At 41.4% G+C, this 25,722-nt stretch overlaps 1 protein-coding gene across 3 annotated transcripts in view; it reads left to right on the plus strand.

Moving 5' to 3' along the window:
• DCAKD (dephospho-CoA kinase domain containing) overlaps positions 1 to 25,722 on the plus strand; it is a 474,430-nt gene that overhangs the window by 248,935 nt on the left and 199,773 nt on the right. For all 3 annotated transcript variants that reach the window (XM_044055123.1, XM_044055124.1, XM_044055121.1), the window contains one exon: positions 9,001 to 9,204. In XM_044055123.1, coding sequence (XP_043911058.1) covers positions 9,001 to 9,204 — 204 coding nt within the window. The remainder of the gene's footprint in view (positions 1 to 9,000; positions 9,205 to 25,722) is intronic.

Genomic DNA, 25,722 nt, shown 5'->3' on the forward strand with positions numbered 1-25,722 from the left:
ACTGTTTTGCCTTTACTGCCCAGATTTCTGTGCCATACAGTAGTACTGGTCACACCACTATCTTGTACACCTTACTTTTCAGCTTCTTTGGCATTTTTCTGTCATAGACTACACCTGATACTCTATGCCAGTTGGCTGCCAGTTGGCTGCAGCCCCTCTGATTCTAGCTTTGACCTCTTCATTCAGACTACCCTTCTTGTCAACTATTCCTCCCAGATACTTGAAGCTGTTTACCTGTTCCACTATCTTCTCTTCTATTTCTGCTCTCAGCTTCTTCTGATTTTCCCAGTTTGCTGCCATTACCTCCGTCTTATCTGTGCTTAGTTTCATCCCATGTGCTTTCAGATTTGCATTCCATTCTCCTATCCTTTGCTGAAGTTCCAGCTCAGAGTCTGCATGTACTGCCACATCATCTGCATACAGCAGCTTTGTTTATCCATCCCTTCCAACCTGTTTGCTAATGTAGTCCATCACCAGTATGAATAGCAGTGGTCTCAGAGCTGAACACTGATGTACAGCCACACCCACTGGGAATCCCTCTGTGAGGCCGAACACTGTTCGCACTTGAGTCATTGGGTCCTTGTACATAGCCTGCATTAATTCTACCAATGTTTCTGGGACTTCAAACCACCGCAGTACTGCCCAGATCAGCTTTCTTGGGACCTTGTCATATGCTTTCTCCAAGTCCAGGAATGCCCAGTTGGAACCTCTCCTCATCTCGAGCTTCTTCTCAAGTATTTGTCTCAATGCAAACATCAGGTCAATTGTGCTGCATCCTGCTTTGAATCCAAACTGCTCATCTCCCATCTTACATTCTTCTACTCTACGTATCCGTTTATCAATCAGTTTATCAATCACCCTCTCTAGAACTTTCATGCAATGTGATTGGAGTTTGATGCCTCTGTACTATCCACAGTTGTGGATGTCCCCATTGTTCTTGTACACTGGCATGAATATGCTTATTCTCCAGTCATCTGGGATACACCTTTCTCTCCACACTGCTATTAGTACCCTCAGCAGCCATTTCTCTCCTATCTCACCCAGCATCTTATTCATATCTGCTGTGACCTCATCTGAGCCTGCTGCTTTCCCTGACTTCATCTTCCTTAGTGCTGTTCTTACTTCTTCTGGGGGGGGGGGCTCCTCCTCTTCTCTCATTGTAGGCTGTTTCTGGGGAAGTACAGCTTCTGTGGGGTTTTCTTCATTCAGAAGCTGCTGGAAATACTCCTTCCATCTGCCTTTGATGTCCTCTGGGCTATTGAGCAGGTTGTTGCTGGCATCCCTTATGAAGGGTGTCTGACTGTCTTTTTTATCTTTCTATCTTTGCCTTGCAACCTGATATAGTTTCTTTGTGTCACTTTCCAGAAGTTAGTACAGTTCCTCCGATGCCCTATTCTTTGCTATTGCAACTTCTTTCTTAGCTTCTTTGTTAGCCAACCAGTAGTCCTTCCTAGCCTGGTCAGTCTTTTCTGACACCCACTTCTTCCTGCACTCCTTTTTTCTTTAGATGACTTCCTGGACTTCTGCCTTCCACTACCAGCTTTCCTTATGTACCTTATTTCCATACCTGGCTCGGCCACATATCGTTTCTGTAGTCCTAACACATGCTGTTTTTAGGCACTGACATTCTTCTTCAACTCCACCTATTGCCTCCTCTTCTTGGGGTGCTAGAGCCCTGAGTAATTCCTTGAACTGTTGTACTTTCTCTCTAGTCAACTTCCAAGTCTTCAGCCTGGTCTCTGTTGACCTTAGAGCCTTCTCTGACCACTGCTTGCAGCTGATTATGGCAACTAGTGGTTTATGCTCTGGGCCAACTGTTCCACTGGGGATGTATTTGCAATCATGGATTCTGCCCCGATTCCTTTTCCTCACTAGGAGGAAGTCTACCTGAGTTGCATGTTGACTACTCTTGCATGTGATCTTGTGATTGTCTCTCTTTCTGAACCATGTGTTGGCTGCTGTCAAGCCATTTGCCAGACAGAAGTCTAGAATGGCTTCTCCTTCTTTATTCCTGTTGCCCCACCCATGTGGGCCCAGGCAGTCCTCATATCCTATTTTGTCTGTTGCGATATGTGTATTCAAGTCACCCATTATTAACACCAATTCATGTTGCCCTGCTTTATCTAGTAGGTCCTGTAACTGCTGTCTGAATGCACTCTTTTCCTCACTATCACAACCCTGCTGTGGGGCATAGGTTGAGATTATGAAAACTGCCCTGTCATTACACTAGAGTCTGACTGCCATGAGTCTGTCATTAATTCTGATGATATCCCTTACTGCATTCTGAAGCCTCTCTCTCACCACAATTCCTACACCATTTCTAGCTTGCCCTCCACCTGAGTAGTAGACTCTGGACCCCAAACCAAGTGGCTTTGCTGCATTGCCCTTCCATCTCATCTCCTGGATACACAGGATGTCCAGCCTCCTCTGTATCACCGTGTCATCCACTTCCAAGCTGCGTCCTGTTAGTGAACCTACATTAAGCATAGCAATTCTCATGTTTGACAGGTTGGTTGGTTTTACGTCCAGCTTTCGCTCAACAGAGCTGTTCCAGGTAACTCAGGCTGGGCAACTAGACACCAGCCAGCCAGTAACTTATTGACCCAATGCTGCTGGGCTTTATGGCAGGCACACACTGGCCGATAGGGGCAGATATAGCCCTCCCACCGTTAGCATGGTTCCCTGGCATGGGTCAGAGTAGGCTGGGTCCTCAACCCACTTATCACTGCCCATGCCCATTTTTGGTGACATTAGTCAACATGACCGAATCACCTAGAGCCATATTTTACACTACCGAGTGGCTAGCCCTGCCACAGCGCGCAGTCTGTGATCTGTGTTCTCCTATCTTGAGGATACTGCACACCACAGTAGATGCCCAAAGTGGTTGGTCTGTACAACGTTTCCCCCTATAGGGGACTATGTAGAGTCTGTGCTGCTGCCCACAGCTCCATTTGTTGGTGAGTTTGAGATGGAAACACTCAGCATGTTTTTCGGACATGGGAGAAACCCCATGGAGACATAGGGAGAACATGCAAACTCCAAACAGGCATTGGTCGGAGGTCAGGATCAAATCTTGTACCTTGTGCATGGGAGGCAAAGATCTTAACCACTAAGCCATCTGGTCTCAAATACCAGGACCCCTACTGTTTGGAATATATTTTTCAGATGTGCAGGCAAAGACAAAAGGTCTATGGCTGAGCAAGTTTGCTGATGACTGCAAACTGGGGGCAGTCATTGACTCCCCAAATGATGTAAACATTCTCCGGGAGGGACTTGCCCAAACCAACAACTGGTGCATAAGACACGGCCTCAAACTGAATGCCAAAAAGTGTTTGGTTATCCCGTTTGTTAAAAATGATGTACCTACAAAGTACCATATCAACAACAACGTCCTTAGCACACAATTATTCGTAGGAGATCTGGACACCATGGTAGACAGCAATCTAGCATTTGACTAACACATAGCCTCAGTAGTGCGTAGGGCATACTACATGGCTCATCTCATAAACAAGGGCATAGCATCCAGGAAAAAAGAAGTTATAACTTCTCTGTACTCTTCCTTAATCAGGCGTATAATCAAGTACAGTGCCCCCTTTGGTATGTACCTCACTAGGCACTTGCGGCAGCTGGAGGGACTGCAGTGGTTCCTGACTAGAAGAATTTAGGGTCTCCAACACCTATCCTACGAGGATAGGCTTAAGTCCCTCTTACTTTACTTGGTCTCATATAGACTGCTTATAGGGGACCTCTGTCTGGCATTTAAAGCTGTCTCAAACTCCGCCCTACTGGAAATGCTGTATATCCGCAAATCAAACACCACACATGTCACGTGCACTCGGGAACTAAACCTAGCCTATGACATTAATAGGACCTGCTGGCAGGACAGGTATGTGTCCCAGAGACATACCTCCCATCTGTACTGAATTACTCATTTTTTACCGAGTTTTGGGGTCCAAATGATGGGGTGCCACGATTACCGAGTGGCACCCCTTCATTTCCGATTTTTTTTCCAGCTTTTTGTTTTGAAATTTAATAATGATTTGTTAAAAATTTGGACCAGCCCACCTACCTGGATATTAAGTCTGAAAAACGCTAACAGATGCAACCTAAGTACATTCTGCAGGAATACAGTATATTTACAACTGTACTTGGGAATTAACATGATCTTCTATAGCAATCTACTAACTCAATATTTGATCCCGTCCCTTTGCTGAAACTACAAGTATCTGCCCGTACCCCAAGCTGACAGAAGTCCTTCAATATACCATAACTTGCCAGCCAATGTCAAACCCCTAGAACTGCACTTTCCATTCAGTCTCACCAGTCATGACCAATACCATTCTTCTCCAGATCAACAACCAAACTAAAACTTAAAACTCCACGCCTATACTCCGAAAGTAGCAATACTGAGCAACTAAGACCTCCCCATGCCCTTGTACTGTAATCCACTTTACTTAGGTCCTGTTACCTTTCCAGAAACCTCCTCTTTTAGCAACAGTGCGTGTTACCCTATTTGATTAAAAGCGTAGCACTTCTGAGTCATTATGGTATCAAACACCAATAAACGGATACAGGGAGTGCTAGGCACTTCGGGAGATGTAGTTTGTCTCTAAGTCTTTCGTAGTAGCCCCCCCCCCCTCACCATAGTGCATCAGTCATTCTGCTTTGCTAATACCGGTGCGCCTACACACGTGAATGATTCCTTCTTTCTGCAGTTGTGCTGTTTCTGGTGTTGAGGTAATTGGGCCGCTTGGTGTTATCACTGCTTATTGCAGTTCAGAACATCGTTTGTTGTTTCAATAGGATTAAAAGTGTAGCTTTAGTTTTAAACAAAAATAATGCTGCGAGGAGGTAAACCCCAACTTAATGAGGAGTGGTTGGATGAAGAAGAAGATATGAAGGTTGTACTTACTACTGAGTGTAAGTTCAAATCTTGGCCAGTAGTTTGTATGAAATTATATATTTAGCTGTCTGTGGTGTTTGGCATTCCTATTTTGTTGCATCGTGTCTGGAAACTTGGTAGTTACGTGCCAGTTTGCATGCCCAATAGGAAAGTATAGCTTTTTATTGTTTGTCCTGTTTTAGTTTATACTGCTTTGAGCTTGTTACAGTTTATGGGTGGTAACTCCTTTATTCTGTCTCGGACCTTGTATTTTTCGTATACTTTTTATCGTATGGATATGTGATTTTATTTGAGTATTGTTGGTGGGAGTTGCCACTGTTTGAGTTGACCAGTTATCTAGGTGTTAAAACATCCTCATTTTATTAATGTATCTTCTGGAGGCAGTTGCAGTACCCTTTTGCAAGAGAATGCACATATGATACAAGGGGTACAGTTAAAAAAAAAAAAAAAAAGACCTGGGTACTGGTTCCGCTTGTTTTGAAATCATGACCAGCTTTTGCAGCATTGTTGTTATTGCCATTCCCATTCCCTTTTTAACTGAAGAGATTCCCATTAGTAGAGCTGTGTGGAAGCAGACTTTTATCATGGAAAAATTCTGAATAGGGCAGTTTTGTCATTATTGGTTCATGCATTTTGTTTCATTGCCTACTGGAAAAATGTTCAAACAATAAATTTAAAATGTGATTGTGTGTGTGGAAGTAGAATTTTATGATGGAAATGTTCTGAATAGGGCAGTTTTGTCATTATTGGTTCATGCATTTTGTTTCATTGCTTACTGGAAAAATGTTTAAACAATAAATTTAAAATGCACTCTACTTAAGTCTAACATGTGTACTGTATTATCCAAGGAATATAATTTAATAAAGTTAGGAAGGTGTATCAAAGAACGCATGTATGTTTCTTGTTTTGTGTGCAAGGTACCTATGATTTGAAAACAGCCCAAAGGTAATCTTTATCTACTACTGGCCAGATGCATTTTCTTTGGATGTGGTGTGGGTTTCACTGCTGTTTCAATGAATGTGAGTTTCAAGGGCAGAGAAGTTTTAATGCCAACTTTGCCAAGTCTATTTTCATTGTGAGACAGTATTGCTTTGTTTAGCAGATATCGATTAGTGTTTGTGCATTGTGCTATAAAATGTAAAAATAAAATCCAAATAATCATTGTAGAAGTAAAGCAGTATGCACACATTAGTGTTTATGGTAAATGGGGTGAAATAGCAAGGTAATGGGACATTGGAATGGCTGCAGGGGGACTCTGGTGCTATATTTTGGTTCTGTTCTTCATTTTGCGTTTGAAAGTTGGTATCCCACAATTCCATTGGCGTGGGCGGGGCTATGCAATTATGTATGCAAATGTTACACTAATCAGCATACAGATTTGTACCTATTTTTCATGGGCCTTGTCCAGATTCTTGATGTTTCCAGGTTGAGAGGTATGCCCAGAGAATCCCCCATTTGTGGAGAGACTCCCCCATTTGTGGAATAGACTCCCTCTCCATGTTAAGCAGTTAAGCAGAGTACTTCTCTGGCCCTGTTCAAGCGTAATCTGGATGACTGGATGGGTAATAGAAAATATACCCCTGGGATACCACATATGTCCCTGCTTGACAGGAAGGATAGGTGTTGACCTTGGAAACGTGGGTCCAAAACTTTGGCTAGGCTTGGAAGGGCCTCATGGCCAGTAGCCTAGTAACTTCCTATGAGCCTATGATAAATAATCTTCCTTTGCAATGTTTGCAGATTTGGTCCCCTATTCTTACCTCAAGTAAATCTGTTGAGCTTACCCTAAAAGTTTTACATTTTATATACACTCACACACACACACACACACACACACACACACACACACACACACACACACACACACACACACACACACACACACACACACATATATATTCAGGGTAAACTCACCAGATTTACAAAGACATACGTCTGGAGCATTTCTCCCTGGGCTTCTTCTGAAAATTGGCTCATTCCAAGTCAAACTTTCCCTGTAAACAAATGTTAAATAAAGTTTTATATATATATATATATATATATATATATATATATATACACATGTGTGTAGTGTGTGTGTGTGAGTGTGTGTGTATATATATATATATATATATATATATATATATATGTGTAATGTATATACATAACGTATACACATAATGTGTAATATATATATATATATATATATATGTATATATGTACACATATATGTACAGACACACAAACACACACACACACACACATATATATATATATATATATATATATATATATATATATATTATCGTTTCCATACAATTAACATAAAATCAAGTTTCTGCTATATATTTACTTGAAAGCCATCATGGTTCATTGGTTCATAGTTGTGTACTAGCCACTTTGTTGAATGTGCACAACTCAAATGTCTGCAAAAAAAAGTAATGGCTACAGCAGTGTATTTCAGATTTATTTCAAGCAACTTCATAGATGCTCACTAATCCTGTAAAGCCAGAATAATGACTGTTTATCCTAGGCAAATGAAAGCAGAGCCAGTCACTTCCATCTAAGTAGGTTCATAGTTCTGTACTAGCCTAATGACCACTAGGGCCTTGTAAGCCTATAGCCATGCATCCCAAATCTCTGACAAGTTCTGGTACCCTTGATAAGTGTAAGCAGTAGCTTCAGAGATTAAACATTTACAAGATTGTGCCTGGAAAATGAACCATTTACAGGCTGCCTGTGTCCATGAGAGAATATACCAAACCAAGTCCTATTTATATCACAGACAAGGTTAAAGTCTTTAGAATGATAATTGTGGTGCTTTTTATTTTGCAGATATGCAGAAGCTTCATTAGAGTTTGACAGTGCCTTGTATCCCAGGCATAGATCTCCCGTCAACACTATGTAGGAGATAGAATACAAGAATAGGACTTTGAAGCAGTCTGCATAGGACGTTACTTACTCCCTGTATTCTTTTAGTGAGGAATCTCTGAGGATGTTCCATTTGCTGGATGTACCTGATTATGTACATACCAAAAGTGGTATTGTACTCAGTGATAATTCTGATGAATTCTACAGTAGAACAATGACCTCCTTGAACATAGATGTCATACCTTTGTTTATAAGTTGCTCAACATAGAATGCTCTCCTCACTAATGTAGATACATGATAGGCAAATACTAGATTAATGTCTGTGTGGGTCCCCAAGCCCCTGACTACTGGGTCAGCTCTTTGGGCTGTGTCCTCAGTGTGATGGAGTGGATGACTGTCTGAAGGATATTACTATGCATTTCTGTGGCACATGGTGTTAGTCCATGGCCCTGACACAGGTTATTTGTCTCTGTCAGCCCTTCCTGGAGAACATTAGTGTCAGTGAGGGATTCTGTGACTGTTCTAATTTGCAGTCATCTGTATATTTATCACTGCATATTGCTGATCTTAGTTCATGTAACTTGATTTTAACATTTTACTGCCTGGTGCTAATTAGCCTTAGCATCTCTCCAGCCCACTTTATGGAAGATTGTAAGCAGTCACATCTTCCTAGATCTTTTGATGTACAGTGTGTGTGTGTGTGTGTGTGTGTGTGTGTGTGTCTGTGTGTGTGTGTGTGTGTGTGTGTGTGTGTGTGTGTGTGTGTGTGTGTGTGTGTGTGTGTGTGTGTGTCTGTGTGTGTGTGTGAGTATGTGTGCGTGTGTGAGCATGTATGTGTGTGTGAGCATGTGTGTGTGTGTATGTGTGTGTATGAGAGGGAGCTATTCAATCTTCAGGGCATTTCAGCTTACTTTGGTGCTGCCAGTGAGAGGATGTTCTTATTTGTCTGTATCCTTACCAGGAGAACTGTCCCCATAATTGTACCTGGATGTAGCTGTTATATTAGTTATGATCATTAAGTAGAGTTAGTTCTGTTCCCACTCAAATATACCTCTTATTTTTATTTTTGGGTCACTGCCTAATTCCATGGCATTTTGACTGTACATCCATGTTATGACACAGTTTTGTCAGTTGATAAATCCTTGATCTCACACGTTAAAAATCTTAAATTTGGATTTTTTTTCACTCACTAGTGAGAATCAATTACCTTCTGTAACAGCTTTACTTTTTGGTGTGTTTTCCTTCAGTGGTTGAACCTGGGACCCCAGCCCACCAACTGATAGTGCAGTACTTTGGCACAGAAATCCTGTTAGAAAATGGACAAATCAACCGAGAGATGCTGGGCAATATAATATTTTCTGATGAGGAGAAGCGTCGTCGACTAAACTCTATAACACATCCAGCTGTCCTTCAGATGATGCTTAAGCAGATACTAAAATACTTTTTCCTAGGTAAGTAGTGATTGATTGTCTAAGCATTTGCTGTTGCTTTTTGTCTATTGTTTTATGTAATCCTGTACTTAGGATGTATAGTCACACTTACAACCACCACATCATCTTCATTTACAAACGGAGGGGTTTTTGTTCTTTACTACATAACTCCATAAGCTTGACTTGTGTAGTGGGCATTCCCTGTCTGACAAACAGTAAGTCAGATGATGGGATGGCTACCATGGCAACAGATTCTGTGGATTACTGCATTCCCCTCTGATTCTTTGTCACTTGCTTTTCTTGTTGCTGTTATCATAGGTCCTATCTGTTAAGAAGTATGTTTCAGCTGTGCTGCAGTGGTGGAGTAGAGGGATAAAGCCCTGACCATGGCCCTGACAGCCTGTGTTCGATTAGTGGCTTGTGCAACTGACATTGTGGCAGGGAGAGATGGGTGTTCTCATACAAGGGTGAGGGCATTCCCATGGGTGTTCCCCACATGATGAACCCTGGTTGAGGCCAGAGATGTGAGAGGGGGTCTTGGTCCATGGAGGTATCATGGTGGGGACATTGACTGAGCTGCTGCAGAAGTGGGATGATATGTCAGCACATCCTCATTTTATGACTGCCTCAGAACAAAACTAAAGGGACTGGGGTATGGAGAAGGACATAATAAAGAAAACCTTCTGGCAGATGGTATGATGGCGAGGCCCCAAGGATACCCTTAAGATCTGTGCTGGACCCAAGCATATGGATGAAGCACCAGGTTTAGGAGGGGCAGGTAGTCTTGATGATGGACATGGGGCATTGCAGTAGGGAGCCATTGGATGATGTAAGAGGACCAAAAAAGTACATGTATGTCTCAATAGCTAACTTTGTAGCTGAAGCAACAGGTAAGTTATACTTGTCTGTAAACCTTATACGCCCTGTTTCCATTGATTTACTATGGGATTGAGGTAAATATTCTACTAATTAAGACATATGAGAACAGATTTTTGCATTAGCCAGAGCAGGTGGGATCTGGTTCTGAAGTTTTATTACATTTACTGTTGGGTTTCTGTACCTTTTGAAACACCTGTGCATAATTTATGTAATCCTCTTAGGAGAAGCCATATACTGTTGTCTAAGTCATGCTTAGCTAATAATTAAAGATACATATATATTTGTGCTTTAAGAAGCATTTATAAAATTGTTGTTGCAAAAAAATTGCTCCTGTTGGACAGAAAAGCTGTTGTCACAAATGTGTTCCTTTTTTCCATTTGAATATTGCATATTAATATCCTACATTCATATATGTTTTCTTAAAGCTATAGAATAGTAAAGTAAAGCCATTTCAGCACTGTGCAGTATCTTATGTACGTCTAAGTAAGATGCTTCTTTCATGCTCTTTGACCTTATTGTTTCACTGTTTTATTTTAGACACAACCCCATTATGATGCTGTCATTGTTGAAGTTTTTGATTTGTTAGCTGGGTAGGTGCACAGGTCCAGGGATCCTTTTCGGGTGTGACCTGGACCTTGAGCAAGGCAAATCAATGAGATTACAATTAGTAAATAAGAGAAGTATCAATAATTTCAGATATTACAGACAAAACTATTCATTGTCCAAACATAAAAGATGCAAAGAAAACCAGTAAACAAAGTAAAAGGATTAACATTAAATTCATAGGTATGTCATATTAACATATTTATTGGTAGTATAAATCAACAACTGGTGGAGAGGCACTCCCTTTCAGAAAATAATACATTAAACAAGTAAATACATTTTAACTAAATAAAAGTGGTAAAGGTTGGATTGTATGCAGAGGATAGGTAAAGTACTTCTTTATATCCCATGTGAGTCAGTTTCCTGCAAGGTGTACACTTAAGCATGTAGGCCCCTAAAGGTATTTATATGTTTGGAAGTAGACTCGCCACTTAGCTGCTCACACTGAGAAGAGCAGTGAGAAGCAGTGTGCTCTCTTTTATTGTGCATTAGCCAAGGTTTCCACATATGCTCTCTTTTATTGTGCATTAGCCATGGTTTCCACTTATGCTCTCTTTTATTGTGCATTAGCCATGGTTTCCACATATGCTCTCTTTTATTGTGCATTAGCCATGGTTTCCACGTATGCTCTCTTTTATTGTGCATTAGCCATGGCCAGAGCAGCAGTATCCTTTGCAAGATATACTTGCCCCTCCAAACCATTCTGTTGATGTTGCAGAAGAGGTTTGGTTCGATAGACTGAGTATTTATGAAGCTGTTTGACTTGCTGATGTATAGGGAAAACTATCAGTAACTGGTCAGAGGATCAGAGGATGCATTTTATGCTATATACAGGCCACCTCTTAGCAGTTCGTAAGATACTGAGTATAGTGACAAGGCTCTGAGTGGGTCCTTATGCAGGGGAATGACTGCAGCTGTTCTTTCAGTTGGTACAAAACCTGTATGGAGGCTGAGATTGAACAGTGTTGTTAGAGGTATGGTTAAATTGTGCTTTATGCTATTTAAGATGCATGCAGGGATATTGTGAGGACCTAGTGATGCAGTACTTTTAGCTTTTGATAGCACTTCTAGAACTTCGTCTTGTGTAATAGCTGGAGGTGAGCCAGTTTTAGGTGTTTCTTGAAGTACAGACAGAGAGGGGGAGAGAGGAGTAAAGTTATAGCTAAATTTATCAGCCATTATGTTCGCTATATCTTCAGACTCAGTGTATTGCTGCATTGCTCTTTTGAGATTACGAACATAACTAAAAAATGCCTTATGATTGTCTTTGGCTTGAGTAACTGTTTTAGCCTCAGACTTAGCGTTGGTGGATTTTATTAAGCTCCTGAGTTATTTGTTTATTTCAGTGACAAGGACTCTAACAGTCTGGGAATTACTCTTCTTACTTTCAGACAAAATTATTTTTCTTTTATTGTAAACCTTGTTAATGTTATGGTTCCATCATGTAGATTTGTTTCTGGGTTTGCCCTGCACTTGCTGCTATGGGTTACAGCTGCATCTGTGCAGCTGTTTACATGCTGGTATAGTGTGGTGGTGTACATTTCTGCATATGCAGTGGAGTTAACTTAGTTTGGTGGGGATTTGAAGCTTGCCAGTCTTATCACTTAGGAGTAGGTAGTTTGTGTTAAAGAAGTTTCTAAAGATACTCAGGGTGGTACTTTAGCCATGCCGCCCAAAGCTGGTGGGAATTTAATAATATCCCCTCATTCAGTAGATTTTCCCAGCATATTGTAAGTGAAAATTTGCAGTCACCCAAGCAATAATCCAGATTGGTTTTAAAGATGCTTTTTCTCTTTTCGGCCTTGTTGACCATCAAACCACCACTTAATTAAATTAAGCTAATTTGTTCCCTAGCAAGAGGTGAATCCACAGATCTGATAGGGTAAAAGCTGTCCAGAGGGTCCATCATTTATGCAGATGCTGATGAAATTGTGGCCTTGATGACAACCTGACTGAAAATATTTTTTGTTTATAAGTTATAGCTCCACCCCTGGGTAGGGAGATGGGCTGCCTACATCACCATGGAGACTCACAACACCCTTCTCCTGTGAGTGCATGTTGTGCCTTAGTGAGGTGTATGCCCAGCTCAGGTACCTACTGCACTAAGTTGTCTCCTTCAATGGATTGTAGCTGTATCCATCCTGCTCTGCCTTGTCCTTTTCACTTGGGCTGTGATTAGGGCTTTATGCCTCATTACTATCAGTGCTAGAAATCAGGTTTTAAAAGTTTCTAGGGAGTATTCTGCTTGATATGTAAAAGGGGATGATTTCAGAATTAGGTATATATTTGGTTAGGGGTATGTCACCCCAACTATTATTAATTCTCTCCAGTAGTGTTTGCTTTACCACTGGTTCTGTTTAGGTACAAGAGTTCAAAGAGCACACATGGAAACCTAAACACAGATCACCTCTCAAGAACCTATATGAGACTGAATAGAGGGATAGGGCCTTAGTCTGTCAGAGTATCTAGGAGTACTAAAATCTGAGATCCTTTTAGTGAGGAATCACTAAGGTCTTTTGAGTTAGTTTGCACTCTTAGAGAAGTACATAACAAAGGGGGCATTTTACTTAATGGTATGTCTAATGAGGTATGAATAAAGTAAGACTGTAACTTCTTTGTACATTGAAAACATACCTCAAAGGATACATTGTGCAAGGTAGAGAGGTTTTCTAATCATAATAGAGATGTAGCCATCAAAGGGAGAGTTATCAACATATGTTACCAAGTCCCTGTATGATTTTAAGTGAAATATTGTCTATATGGTATGCAGTGATGAGGTTAGATTTACCAAAGGAAGCTATATAGTGCTTTTATTGGTGTTGAGGGATGGCTGATGATTAAAGCAAGATGTATTACACTGGTCTAGCTCACACTGGAGAATCTAAGTAACAATGTCAGAAGGCTCTGGATTCTATTCCCACAGCCAGGCAGATGAATTGATGGCACTGCAGTGCAGTATAAGGGGGATGTGCTACTCCTGAGTGCATCGTGCTTTGGATGAGACACTAAACCAAGGCCCTGTATGCCTGAATTGGTGGTAGAGTGGTGGTTGGTGGTGGTGGATATAATAGATCCCATGGCACCTATTGAAAAGAGTAAGGGAAGTTCCTGATGCCATAGCCAGCTTTCCCCTAGTAGTATAAATACCATCTAAGGTCTCCTCTGAAAGAGGCTACTTGCCTAGTGAAACTAACCTGGTCAACAAAGGATAAATAAGTAAATACTTAAATAAATATCAGAAGGAGATGTGATAACTGTTGCTAGTTTGCAGTCGTCAGCAAACATAGTTTACCAGCAGTCACTTGACATCAACCTTTACATCAGAAGAGCAGATGTCAAAGATTAGGGTACCTAGTATAGAGCTCTGTGGGGCACTGTTTGTGATGGTTCTCTCTCTAGAACATATGATCCCAACATTAACAGCATTGTTCCTGTCAGAGAGACAGCTTTGCAGCAAATAACATATGGGTTAATTTTGAACTTGGAGACCATCAGTAATCCCAAAATGAGTGATAGTGTTGAAGGCCATGACTATATTCATATAGGCACTGTTAACTATATCGCCTCTATCCCTGGCCTCAGCAACCCTTCTGAAGAACTCACATGGATTTTTTTTATAAATTTAAATACATATATACATACATACATACTTGCATATATGTACACTGCTTAGGCCGTAAAGCCATCATGGAGCACTGATTTGTTTAATGGAAATTCATACACCCTATCACCATACCAAGCATCCAAACTCCTTTTAAAACAATCCAGTCCCTTGACTGATCTTATGTCTACAGGCAAGCTATTCCAAAGATGGGTCATCTTAACAGTAATAAACTGATGTCTTATACTACAGTTACCCATTTTAGTAATGAATTTCATATTACCATAATTTTAACTTCTTAAACTATTGTTAACTTCAATATCAAACAAAATTAGCAAACTAACATAAGAAAAGGTTTTAATAGCAAGTATAAGTTTACCTTGTAAATATCTGTAAGTAATAGAAAACAATTCAAATGTTTACATCTAGAGCAAAAGTCTGTTTCTCAAGGAGATTATCTTTTTTGTGACTCTCCTCTGAACACTTTCCAGACAAGTTAAATTTGCCTATGTGTGTATGTACAAAATGTAATATTATATTCATGGATGGCGCAGTGGTAGCATTGTCGCCTCACTGCAAGAGGTTCTCCGGTTTGATTCTCGGCTGAAGTGCTTTCTATGTGGAGTCTGCATGTCCTCTTTGCGTTTATGTGGGTTTCCTCCCACGTTACAAAGACATGCGCCTGGAGTGTTTCTCCCCAAGCCTCCGCTGAAAATTGGCTTCGTTCCAAGTTGGACTTTACCGGTTAGTAAATGTTAATAGTAAATAAAATAAATAATAGGATGTATATATGTTTTAAATAACTCGCATAGTGATTATTTTGTGGTGAGATTTTTCAGCAAAAAAACATGAACTTGCCTGATACCTCTTCAGCATGTCCTTTAAAGGACAAATTAGAAGAGAGATAAATACCCAAATCATGGTAATAGTTCACAACCTGAAGTACAGTAGATGATAAATAGAATGCATTTGAATCTTATTAGTAAAGAACATTACTTTATATTTATCCGTACTAAATGTGAGACCGTCAGCAAGTGCCCACATATTCGGGCTAGAATGATAGTTGTTAAGCTGATCAAAATCAGATCTGTTTTGATTTATAAACCCTATCTTACAATCATCAGTGTATTTAAATGTCCAAAATTTATAATGTTTTGGTATAGTATAAAATACGAGCCCTGAGGATCACGTAATTTAACAAATGAACAGTTCAGATAAACATTATTTATCCTGACTCTTTTTCCAGTTATATAACCAAGGCAATATCCATTTAATTGTGTAACAGTTAATATTGGATTTTAACTGACACTGTCTGATAACCTGATGGGGAGGGCTATCAAAAGCCTTGGCCAAATCCAGAAAAATAACTCTGTGTGTAAGACCTATATCTATGTCTATAGTAACCTGATCATAAAAAATATTAAATGACTCTGGGTAGATCTACCTCTGATGAACCCATATTGATCCAAATTCCTAATATCTATATTCATACTAGTTTTGTTTGTTAGCTCTATCAAACATCTTTCAAATTATGTCCCTAACAAAGAAGTTATACTAATAGTTCTATAGTTTTTTATCATTTCCTTATCACCACTTTTTTAAACAGGGATAACACATGAAAGTTTCCAAGAGTTAGGAACACATCCACTTTGTTGACTATTATATATAAAACAGGTGTTAGAACCTCCTCCAGTCTAAATAGTAAATAACCTGGGATTAAATCAGGACCCAGTTAGATCTCTTAATTTTATTTAAAGCCTGGATAATTGCTGACTCAGAATATTGTTGGGCATACCTCTGTTACATATTTGGATAAGTTACCATTATCTGAGTCACCGTTTGAATTAAAATTTAAAGAAGTAGCAATTAAATTCAGTAACCATAACATTCTTATTGGAGGTTATCCCATTATCTAATTTAAGAGAATTGATAGATTAAAATTTTTATTTGTAAGTTTATATACTTATCCCGCGGTGGTGGTGCTGCGGTAGTGTCGTCACCTCACAGTAAGACGCTGTCCGGTTCGATTCTCAGCTAGAGCGTCTTCTGCGTGGAGACATGCGTGAATGGGCGTATCTTCGTTGAAGGTTGTGCGTCAGGCCGGGCAAGCCGGTACGTAAAAATAAACTGCCAATCTTTAGCAGACCGGAGTTCTGCTGTGGCGACCCCTAACCGGGAAAAGCCGAAAGACACAAACAAACAAAAGTTTATATACTTATAAAAAACCTTTTTATTAGATGTTTCACTAATCAATTTACATTCATAATTTTCCTTAGACTTCTTAATTTCATATCTCAGGAGTTTACCAGTTTTATTAAGTTTGCTTTCGTTTACATCAGCAGAAAAGTTCAGTACCACTGTGTATGCTCATTTATTATGTCTATACAATCTTTAATTGATTTTGACCATTAAGGAGTCTTCTTAAAGGAGGGTCTAATAAATTCAGTAACTTGCATAAAATAAGAACCTAAAATATTTTCAAGTTTGAAAAAAAAACATGCTCTGAATCAAGATGTGATAACGATGGAATTGATGCCCAATTCATCTGATTTATTTGGTCACACAAAACATCAAAATGTATGAATATAAAGCATTCATAACCAAGATAAGGAACAACTTCTACTTGATAAATAAAATCAGGAACATAAACTGCAACAATGTGCAGTATAGTTAAACCTCTCATACTAGAAGTAACCAGTGGGGTCAACCAACAGAAAGCAAGAATGTCAAAAATTCTCTTTCATAAACAGAATTACAGGATAGTGACAACCATACAATTTTAGGGTAATTGAAGTCTCCAAGAATAATATTGTTAGATTTTTTCACAAGACATTTATCCAAATTTTTTTAGAAAATTCCAGTGAACATCACTAGATATATTTAAAATCAAAATATTTCATATCAAACTAAGTTCGTTCTTGGCTGCTGTGCGTCCTTGGATTTAGCGTCTGCACCTACACTTTCTTGCCCTGCATTACCCTCTGTGACTATGCCTGGCTGGACGCCTAGACTGAAAATAAAATAAAACAAGCTCTGCTGCCTCATCCCCTTTATGGGAATAGAACCAAGCTTCTCCTAGATGCATAACTACTGAAGGAACTAAGGAACTTTCTTGCCCTGCATTACCCTCTGTGACTACGCCTGGCTGGACGCCTAGACTTAAAATAAAATAAAACAAGCTCTGCTGCCTCATCCCCTTTATGGGAATAGAACCAAGCTTCTCCTAGATGCATAACTACTGAAGGAACTAAGGAACTTTCTTGCCCTGCATTACCCTCTGTGACTACGCCTGGCTGGACGCCTAGACTTAAAATAAAATAAAACAAGCTCTGCTGCCTCATCCCCTTTATGGGAATAGAACCAAGCTTCTCCTAGATGCATAACTTCTGAAGGAACTAAGGAAGTATGTGCAACTGCTGCTAAACCTTTGTACTACTAGATTTGTCTAAAGCCCTGCTAGGTGTTTCAGTACTCTCCCTTACCAGGAAAGCCAGCAGCCAAACCCTTCTTAGTTCTGTATTTCCCATACTTGCCCCTCTTCTAGCTCCCATATCTCCTCAATACAATTCAGTCCAGGGATTTGCCCTGGTGGAGCCACAGGTGCACTTAGCATTTGTCCACTAGATGGCACCCTCTCCCCACTATTTTTGACTTCCCATATCTTCACTTTACTTTCTTGTATTCTGTATAGTTCTAACTTCTCTGTTTTTTCTCTTTCTTTTTCTTAAACATCATAGTCCACTCTGTCCTACTAAATCCCTGTCCCCTGTACTTACCTTCTGCAATCAACACTCCACTGATAGGTTCTCGTTCTTATCCTGCCTTCCTTGGCTCTTAATCCTGCTATCATATCATGCTGCATTGCTCTTCTCTCTCTCTCTCTCTCTCTCTCTCTCTCTCTCTCCCTTTTATCTATTTTTCAATCAGCCCATGATATCCCTGTCCTCCACTACCCCAGCCTTACTCACTGAATCTCTCCTCATTTTCCGAACCTACCTATCTACATAGACAGTATGTGTATGTCAACTCTCTACCTTGCTGCAGAGTTGCAGTTCTTCCTGTCTGTACCTGCTAACACCTACCCCCGCTCCTCCCTCTTCTACTTGAACATCCTCCTTGAATTTATAAAACCTCCCAGCCCTAGGGCGCCATCTTTAAACTAAGTTCGTTCTCGGCTGCTGTGCGTCCTTGGCTTTAGCGTCTGCACCTACAGTACGTTGAATCTTTATTGCTTACTATACCTGTATCGCATTATTTAAAGGAAAAGGGTGAAAACAGCAATGTCTTTACACTGAATGTTGTCCGATGTATCAGAAGTGTGCGGGTTAAATGTACATCCAAAACGCTAACTAACTGCAAACCTGTATTGCATTTACTTTAACACAAAAGGGTGACAACAGCAATGTCTTTACACTGAATGTTGTCCGATGTATCAGAAGTGTGCTGGTTAAATGTACATCCAAAACGCTAACTAACTGCAAACCTGTATTGCATTTACTTTAACACAAAAGGGTGACAACAGCAATGTCTTTACATTAATGTAGTTCGATGTGATAATGGTGTGCTGGTTTAATGTACATTGTTAAAGCCAACTAACTGTAGTTCGTTAAGTGTGCTGGTCAAATGTATTTTGAAAACGCCAACCTGTGCATGCGTACTACAAGGTAGTGTTTAATTACTGTCCTGCTCAAAGTGCTTAACTAGATGTCGTTACAAGGTAAATTGTATTGAAACATCACCTAGCCTATTTCGTAGTGCCTGTTTTGTAGTATTGATTGATTTTTTGAATGTTTTAATGCATATTATGTGCTAGCGGCTCCTGATTTTTCTATAGCTCCTTTAAAGACCCTTAACCTTTCCTAACTACGACAAATGTATCAGTGTTAGTGTAGTGGTCTATCTAAATACAGAATTAAACACTCCGAGTGTTTTCCGCTCTGCAAATGGTCACAACTGAGGGTCCCAACAAAAGATTAACTCTGGATTAACTCTGGATGGGATTTAAATTGCATAAGCATATTAGCGAGCTATTCATAACACATTTGCCTAAAATAGTAGTCCATTTAGTGGGTGTAATACGTTCTCTAGGCTAGCATACTCTTAGATATGCGAGTAGAAGCATACATTGTTACAGTGCAATCCCATGTGCTGGTTTATCTGTGTTTACTGTTGTAATTTCAGTATTGGCAACTTAAATGAAACAAAATATTAGCCAAAGGGTTTTAAATCTCAAACGTATTGCTGCTCTGAACATTTGTTGATTTTTTTAACTCATGTTTGATACCTGTATGTTACTGTTGCTGGGAGCCAATGTATTTCTGTATTGCTTACTAAAGTGCAATTTCTCTCTCAACATTCTGTCCTGTTCTCCAGTTTTCTTGCCCTGCATTACCCCCTGTGACTACGCCTGGCTGGACGCCTAGACTTAAAATAAAATAAAACAAGCTCTGCTGCCTCATCCCCTTTATGGGAATAGAACCAAGCTTCTTCTAGATGCATAACTACTGAAGGAACTAAGGAAGTATGTGCAACTGCTGCTAAACCTTTGTACTACTAGATTTGTCTAAAGCCCTGCTAGGTGTTTCAGTACGCTCCCTTGACAGGAAAGCCAGCAGCCAAACCCTTCTTAATTCTGTATCTCCCATACTTGCCCCTCTTCTAGCTCCCTGATTTACACTAGCCCCCGTATCTCCTCAATACAATCCAGTCCAGGGATTTGCCCTGGTGGAGCCACAGGTGCACTTAGCATTTGTCCACTAGATGGCAACCTCTCCCCACTATTTTTGGCTTCCCATATCTTCACTTTACTTTCTTGTATTCTGTATTGTTCTAACTTCTCTGATGTTCATCGTGCATACAGCTGCAGTAATCACAGATGGGTTCTCTGCCGTCAGGCGGTCCCTCGGTCGGCCGAATTCCAAAGTCTTGGTCCGGCGTCGGTTGTCGTCGCTTACTCTTCTGACGTCAGAGAGGCCAGAGTATATAAGACACAGCCGACGCCATGTTCTCCAGTCTTTTTTGCCGCGCGGTGCACGAAGCAGAAGCAGTTCGCAAGTGCCGGTCGGCCAGCTCCTGAATTACGAAAAAATTGGAAACCGAAGTCTTCATTAAAGCTAAGTACCCCGTTGGGGAAACCTTTCTTGCCTCAGACCGATGTCAGAAATAGTTAATAATTGTATTTCTTGTGGGAAGCAAATACCGCATAAGGATTTCCATTCCCTCTGCATACCTTGTTTGGGCACAGACCACGACGTCTCGGGCTGTCGCTTTTGCGCTACCTTCAATAAACGCACTATTAAGTGTCGGGCGGAGTTCGCCCAACACTACTTTGGTAAAGCTTTTGATTATAAAATGTCATCGGACACTCTGACTACCGTTTTGTCCAAAAAACGCAAGGAAAAGGACCGACACGCGAGGCCCGCGGTCCCCGCCGACACCACGCCAAAACAGGCTACACGTGGTCCGGTTCTCAGCGAGACGCCTTTGCAGTCCCTGACTACCGACGACACTCCTTTGGCGGTGTCCTCTGTACCCGAGACCGCTGGGTCCTCGGCCCTTTCCCAGACTACAACCGAAGCCCCTGCTAATGTCGAACCTACTAATGTGGACAGGTCCACCTCCACCCATGGTGTATTTAGGCCCTCATCTTCTTTTTCAGTTAAGGCCTTTACTAAATCCAAAGCAGCCAGGCATCCCACGAGACCTGTTGCACAGGGCCCATCTCCAGGACCCATGCCTAAAAAACAGATGCTTAAAATGGCTGAGGATTTAATTACTCTTATCAGAGGTTCTCAGCCCCCTCCTGACAAGAGACCCAGAGTGGAGGAAGATTCTCCCTCTTCTGATCAGGGATCCATTTTATCAGAACATTCTGATGCAGAGGAACGCTCTTACTCCCCTTTTGAGGATTCGGATGCAGTACAGTCCATTCCTTCTGTATCCCCTCCTGAGGATTTTTCCTTTGGGGAAACCTTACACACCTTGAGGGAGCACTTCCATTGGGAAGGCCAAGACTTTTCAGATTCCAAGAAAAGACTTAGGGAATTTCTTTGGTTACCTCAACACAGACCTCTGGCTATACCCCCTGTTTTGGACATACTGGATGATGTCTATTCGGAGGCTTGTCTTAACCCTGATTCTCTGCCTCCTGCACCAGTAAAACCTGATAGGTATTACAGAGTACCCAGCTCTCACCAATTTCTCTTTAAAGGCCATAATGCTGACCCTGAAACCATTTCACAAGGCCCCAAGGGATTAAAGGCCTCCACTGCCAAGAATCCACTTCCTGCAGAAAGGGAATCCAGATCTTTAGAAAGGTGGGGCAAAAAGGTATATACCTCGGCCACCCTAGCCATGAGGGCCTTAAACTGTCAGTTTCATATGATTAAATATCAACAGTTCCTGTTATCACAATTAAGGAGCAAAATGTCTCAACCTGAACAACCAGATTTAAAGGAGTTACAGGATATGATGCATAGTGCAGAGCAAGTGGGTAAACACACCTTACAATGTGGTTATGATGCCCTAGAGGCCTCCAGTAGAGCGGCTGCTACAGGATCAGTCATTCGCAGACATGCCTGGCTTAGGGAACAAAACTTGCCTGATCATGTGAAAGCAAAACTTCTAGATGCTCCTTTACAAAAGGATGTACTATTTGGTACTAATGCTGAGGAGATACTACGGAAAATGGAAGAAAAAGCCAAATCTATGCAAACTGTCAAAGCTTTCTTACAGGTCCAACCACCACATTTTAGCAGAAATTGGCCTTCAAAAAACTGGTCCTTTCCAGTCACTGACAAGCCCCAAAGAGGTAGATACAGGCCAAGGGGCAGAGGGCAATCACAAGGATCATATAGAGGCAGACAATGGCAAACTCCAGCACCAAGAGGTGGCGAAGACAGTGCACAACAATACAGGAAGCAAACCCAATGACTCCCTCATTTCCATGCCAAGCATGTCTCAGCTGGCAGCACCTTTGGGAGGGAAACTAGCATTATTTGCAAGCAATTGGCATATTGTCACAACAGACAAATGGATACTGGACATTATAAACCGAGGCTACAAATTTCAATTTCACACTCTTCCAAAAATGAGAGGCATGCCAAACCTGCCACAAAATCAAAGGGCAGAGGCACAACTGCAAATTTCAAAGCTCATAAGCATGAGAGCTATTCAAGAGGTACCTACGCACCAACAAGGTCAAGGTTTTTATTCAAGACTTTTCCTGGTACCAAGGAAAGGAACCGACTGGAGACCCATTTTGGACTTATCCATCCTAAACACATTTCTACTCGTACCAAAATTATTACAGCAGCTTCTTCCCATGCTGGGCAAGGAGTTTTGGCTGGTAACATTGGACCTCAAGGAGGCATACCTGCATGTCCCAATCAGACAAAGCTGCAGAAGATACCTCAGATTTCTTGCAGGTTCAATCCACTATCAATTCTCTGCATTGCCCTTTGGCTTATCTACTGCGCCCAGAGTATTCACAAAGTGCCTGGCATCAGTGATTGCCTACTGCAGACTTCAAGGGATACAAATTTACCCTTATCTGGACGACTGCCTGATCCAAGCGGACAGCAAGCACATACTTCTGGAACATCTGGCATATGTGACACGGTTACTGCTTTCTCTGGGATATACAATCAACAAAGAGAAATCAAGGCTAACACCATCTCAGAAAATAACCTTCCTGGGTGCCAACTTGGACACAAACACCCAGATGGCCTATCTTACGCCAGAAAAACAGGGGCAACTATCTCAGTACTTCACAATACTAGCAAAAAGTACCAGGCTTACTGCAAGGAAAATCCTGCAGGCTCTGGGATTCATAGCATCTTGCATTCTTCTAATCCCATGTGCAAAGCTGCATATGAGGAAACTTCAATGGTACCTAAAAAATCTATGGTCTCAACACAGTCACAGTTTGGAAACAATAATACCAATAATTCCATGTTTGCAAAAGGAATTCCTATGGTGGGCCCAAGCATGTCAAGCAAACACAGGCCTCCCATTCTGCAAGCCTCAAGCAAAGCAAGTCATAACCACAGACGCCTCAGATTACGCCTGGGGGGCGCACATGAAGGACAGGTGCATTCAGGGCAGATGGTCCCAAAAGGAAAAGCACCTTCACATCAATCAAAAAGAAATGCTAGCAGTAATAAATGCAATTACAGCTTTCAAGGACTTCCTGCATCCAGGACAATTACTGATAAGAACAGACAACACCACAGTAATGTGGTACATAAACAAACAAGGAGGAACACATTCATACCCCTTGTGCAGACTAGCCATGACTCTTTGGAACTTGGCTCTGGAACAAATCGAACTTCAAGCACAGTACTTGCCAGGATTGGAAAACACACTGGCAGACAATCTAAGCAGAAATATGACAGATCCACACGAGTGGAAGTTGCATCCTCAGGTGTTTACAGAAATAATCCAAGCGTGGGGGAGGCCAGACATAGATCTTTTTGCCTCCCACAGGAATCATCAATTGGAAAAGTTTTGTTCAAGGACCTTTCATCCAAAGGCCTGGAGAGTGGACGCCCTCTCATTCAGTTGGACAGCATGGACAGTTTATGTATTCCCACCTCTGCCTCTTCTGCCCAAGGTGCTTTTGAAAGCAAGAACAGACAAACCGAAGATGATACTGATTGCTCCAGATTGGCCAAGGCAACACTGGTACCCACTCCTGAGGAGCCTAACACATACTCCTCCCTGGTCCCTGCCTCTAATGCCTCTTCTGCTGACCCAGCACAGCTACAAAACTCTTCACAGTCAGCTGAAAACACTCAATCTCGCTGCATGGAAAATTCCTTAACACCACAACAGACCCTACTCTCCAAGGAGGTGCAGGATGTCATTTTGGAAGCCAGAAGGCCATCTACTAGAAAAGCTTACTCCACAAAATGGAAGCGGTTTTGCTCTTGGAATGAGAAAAGAGGCCAGGACCCTAGAAAACTGAACTTGCCTCAGGTATTACAGTATCCAGCTGAGCTGCTGAACAGTGGACTTTCATTTTCCTCCATAAAAATCCATGCCTCAGCCATTTCTGCAGAGTTCAACACGGATCCTCCTTTATTTTCTCACCCACTCTTACGACAGTTCCTCAGAGGGGCTAAGAATATAAGACCTCCAAGGAAGCAACCAATACCAGCCTGGGATCTTAATTTCATACTAGAAAAATTAACATTGCCTCCTTTTGAACCAGCTGCCTCAACAGATTTGCAATATTTGTCCTGGAAAACATCCTTCCTTCTGGCCATCACTTCAGCTCGTAGGGTTTCTGAACTACAGGCCCTCATGGCGGTGCAGCCCTTCCTCATTTTCCATCAGGATAGGGTTTCCCTTCGTACCAACCCATCATTTATGCCAAAAGTGGTATCCAGGGTAGCCTTAAATCAAGCCATACATCTACCTACCTTTTATCCCAATCCTCAAAACAAAGGGGAAAGGCTGCTACACTCTTTAGACATTCATAGGCAGCTACGTTATTATTTGGACAGAACAAAGTCCTTCAGGAAATCAGAACAACTTTTTGTGTCCTATGCTGTAGGGGCTCAAGGGAAACCAGTTTCAAAACAAACTATTTCCAAGTGGATTGGCCACTGCATACGGTTTTGTTATTCCTATCATGGGAAATCTGTTCCTACAGGTATCAGACCTCACTCCACCAGGGCCACAGCTACCTCTGCAGCCTTCCTCAGAGGAGTTCCTACCAAAGATATTTTGGAGGCAGCCACTTGGAGTTCTGTACATACCTTCACAAAACACTACCACCTGCCTTTATATTCCAGAACAAGAGCAGGCTTTGCCACTGCTGTCTTGCAGGGCATTCTGGCTCAACCCAGTTCCTCCTAGTACCTACCACCCTATGCATAGCTTTGGGATTCTACCCATCTGTGATTACTTGCAGCTGTATGCACGATGAACATAGTACAGTTTTGTACCTACCATAAATGTAGATGTTCAAGTGCTAATACAGCTGCAGTACAGGTTTCCCTCCCTCCTTCCCCACTTGGTAAAGGCATGGGGCATAACAACCTCTTCATACTACCTGACTGGGTTATCCTGCTATGTTTTATTTGCTTGCATCCACTAATTTTAGATTATATTGCATTGTTTGTATATGTATGTAAGCATTATTTATCTATTGCCTTCCTTCTGGGGGCACCTGACATCTGGGGCAAGAAAGACTGAAGAACATGGCGTCGGCTGTGTCTTATATACTCTGGCCTCTCTGACGTCAGAAGAGTAAGCGACGACAACCGACGCTGGACCAAGACTTTGGAATTCGGCCGACCAAGGGACCGCCTGACGGCAGAGAACCCATCTGTGATTACTGCAGCTGTATTAGCACTCGAACATCTACATTTATGGTAGGTACAAAACTGTACTTTTTTTCTCTCTCTTTTTCTTAAACATCATAGTCCACTCTATCCTACTAAATCCCT

The sequence above is a fragment of the Protopterus annectens genome, chromosome 13.part0 (genome assembly GCF_019279795.1).
Source record: "Protopterus annectens isolate FY-2018-M chromosome 13.part0, PAN1.0, whole genome shotgun sequence".
Lineage (NCBI taxonomy): Eukaryota > Metazoa > Chordata > Ceratodontiformes > Protopteridae > Protopterus > Protopterus annectens.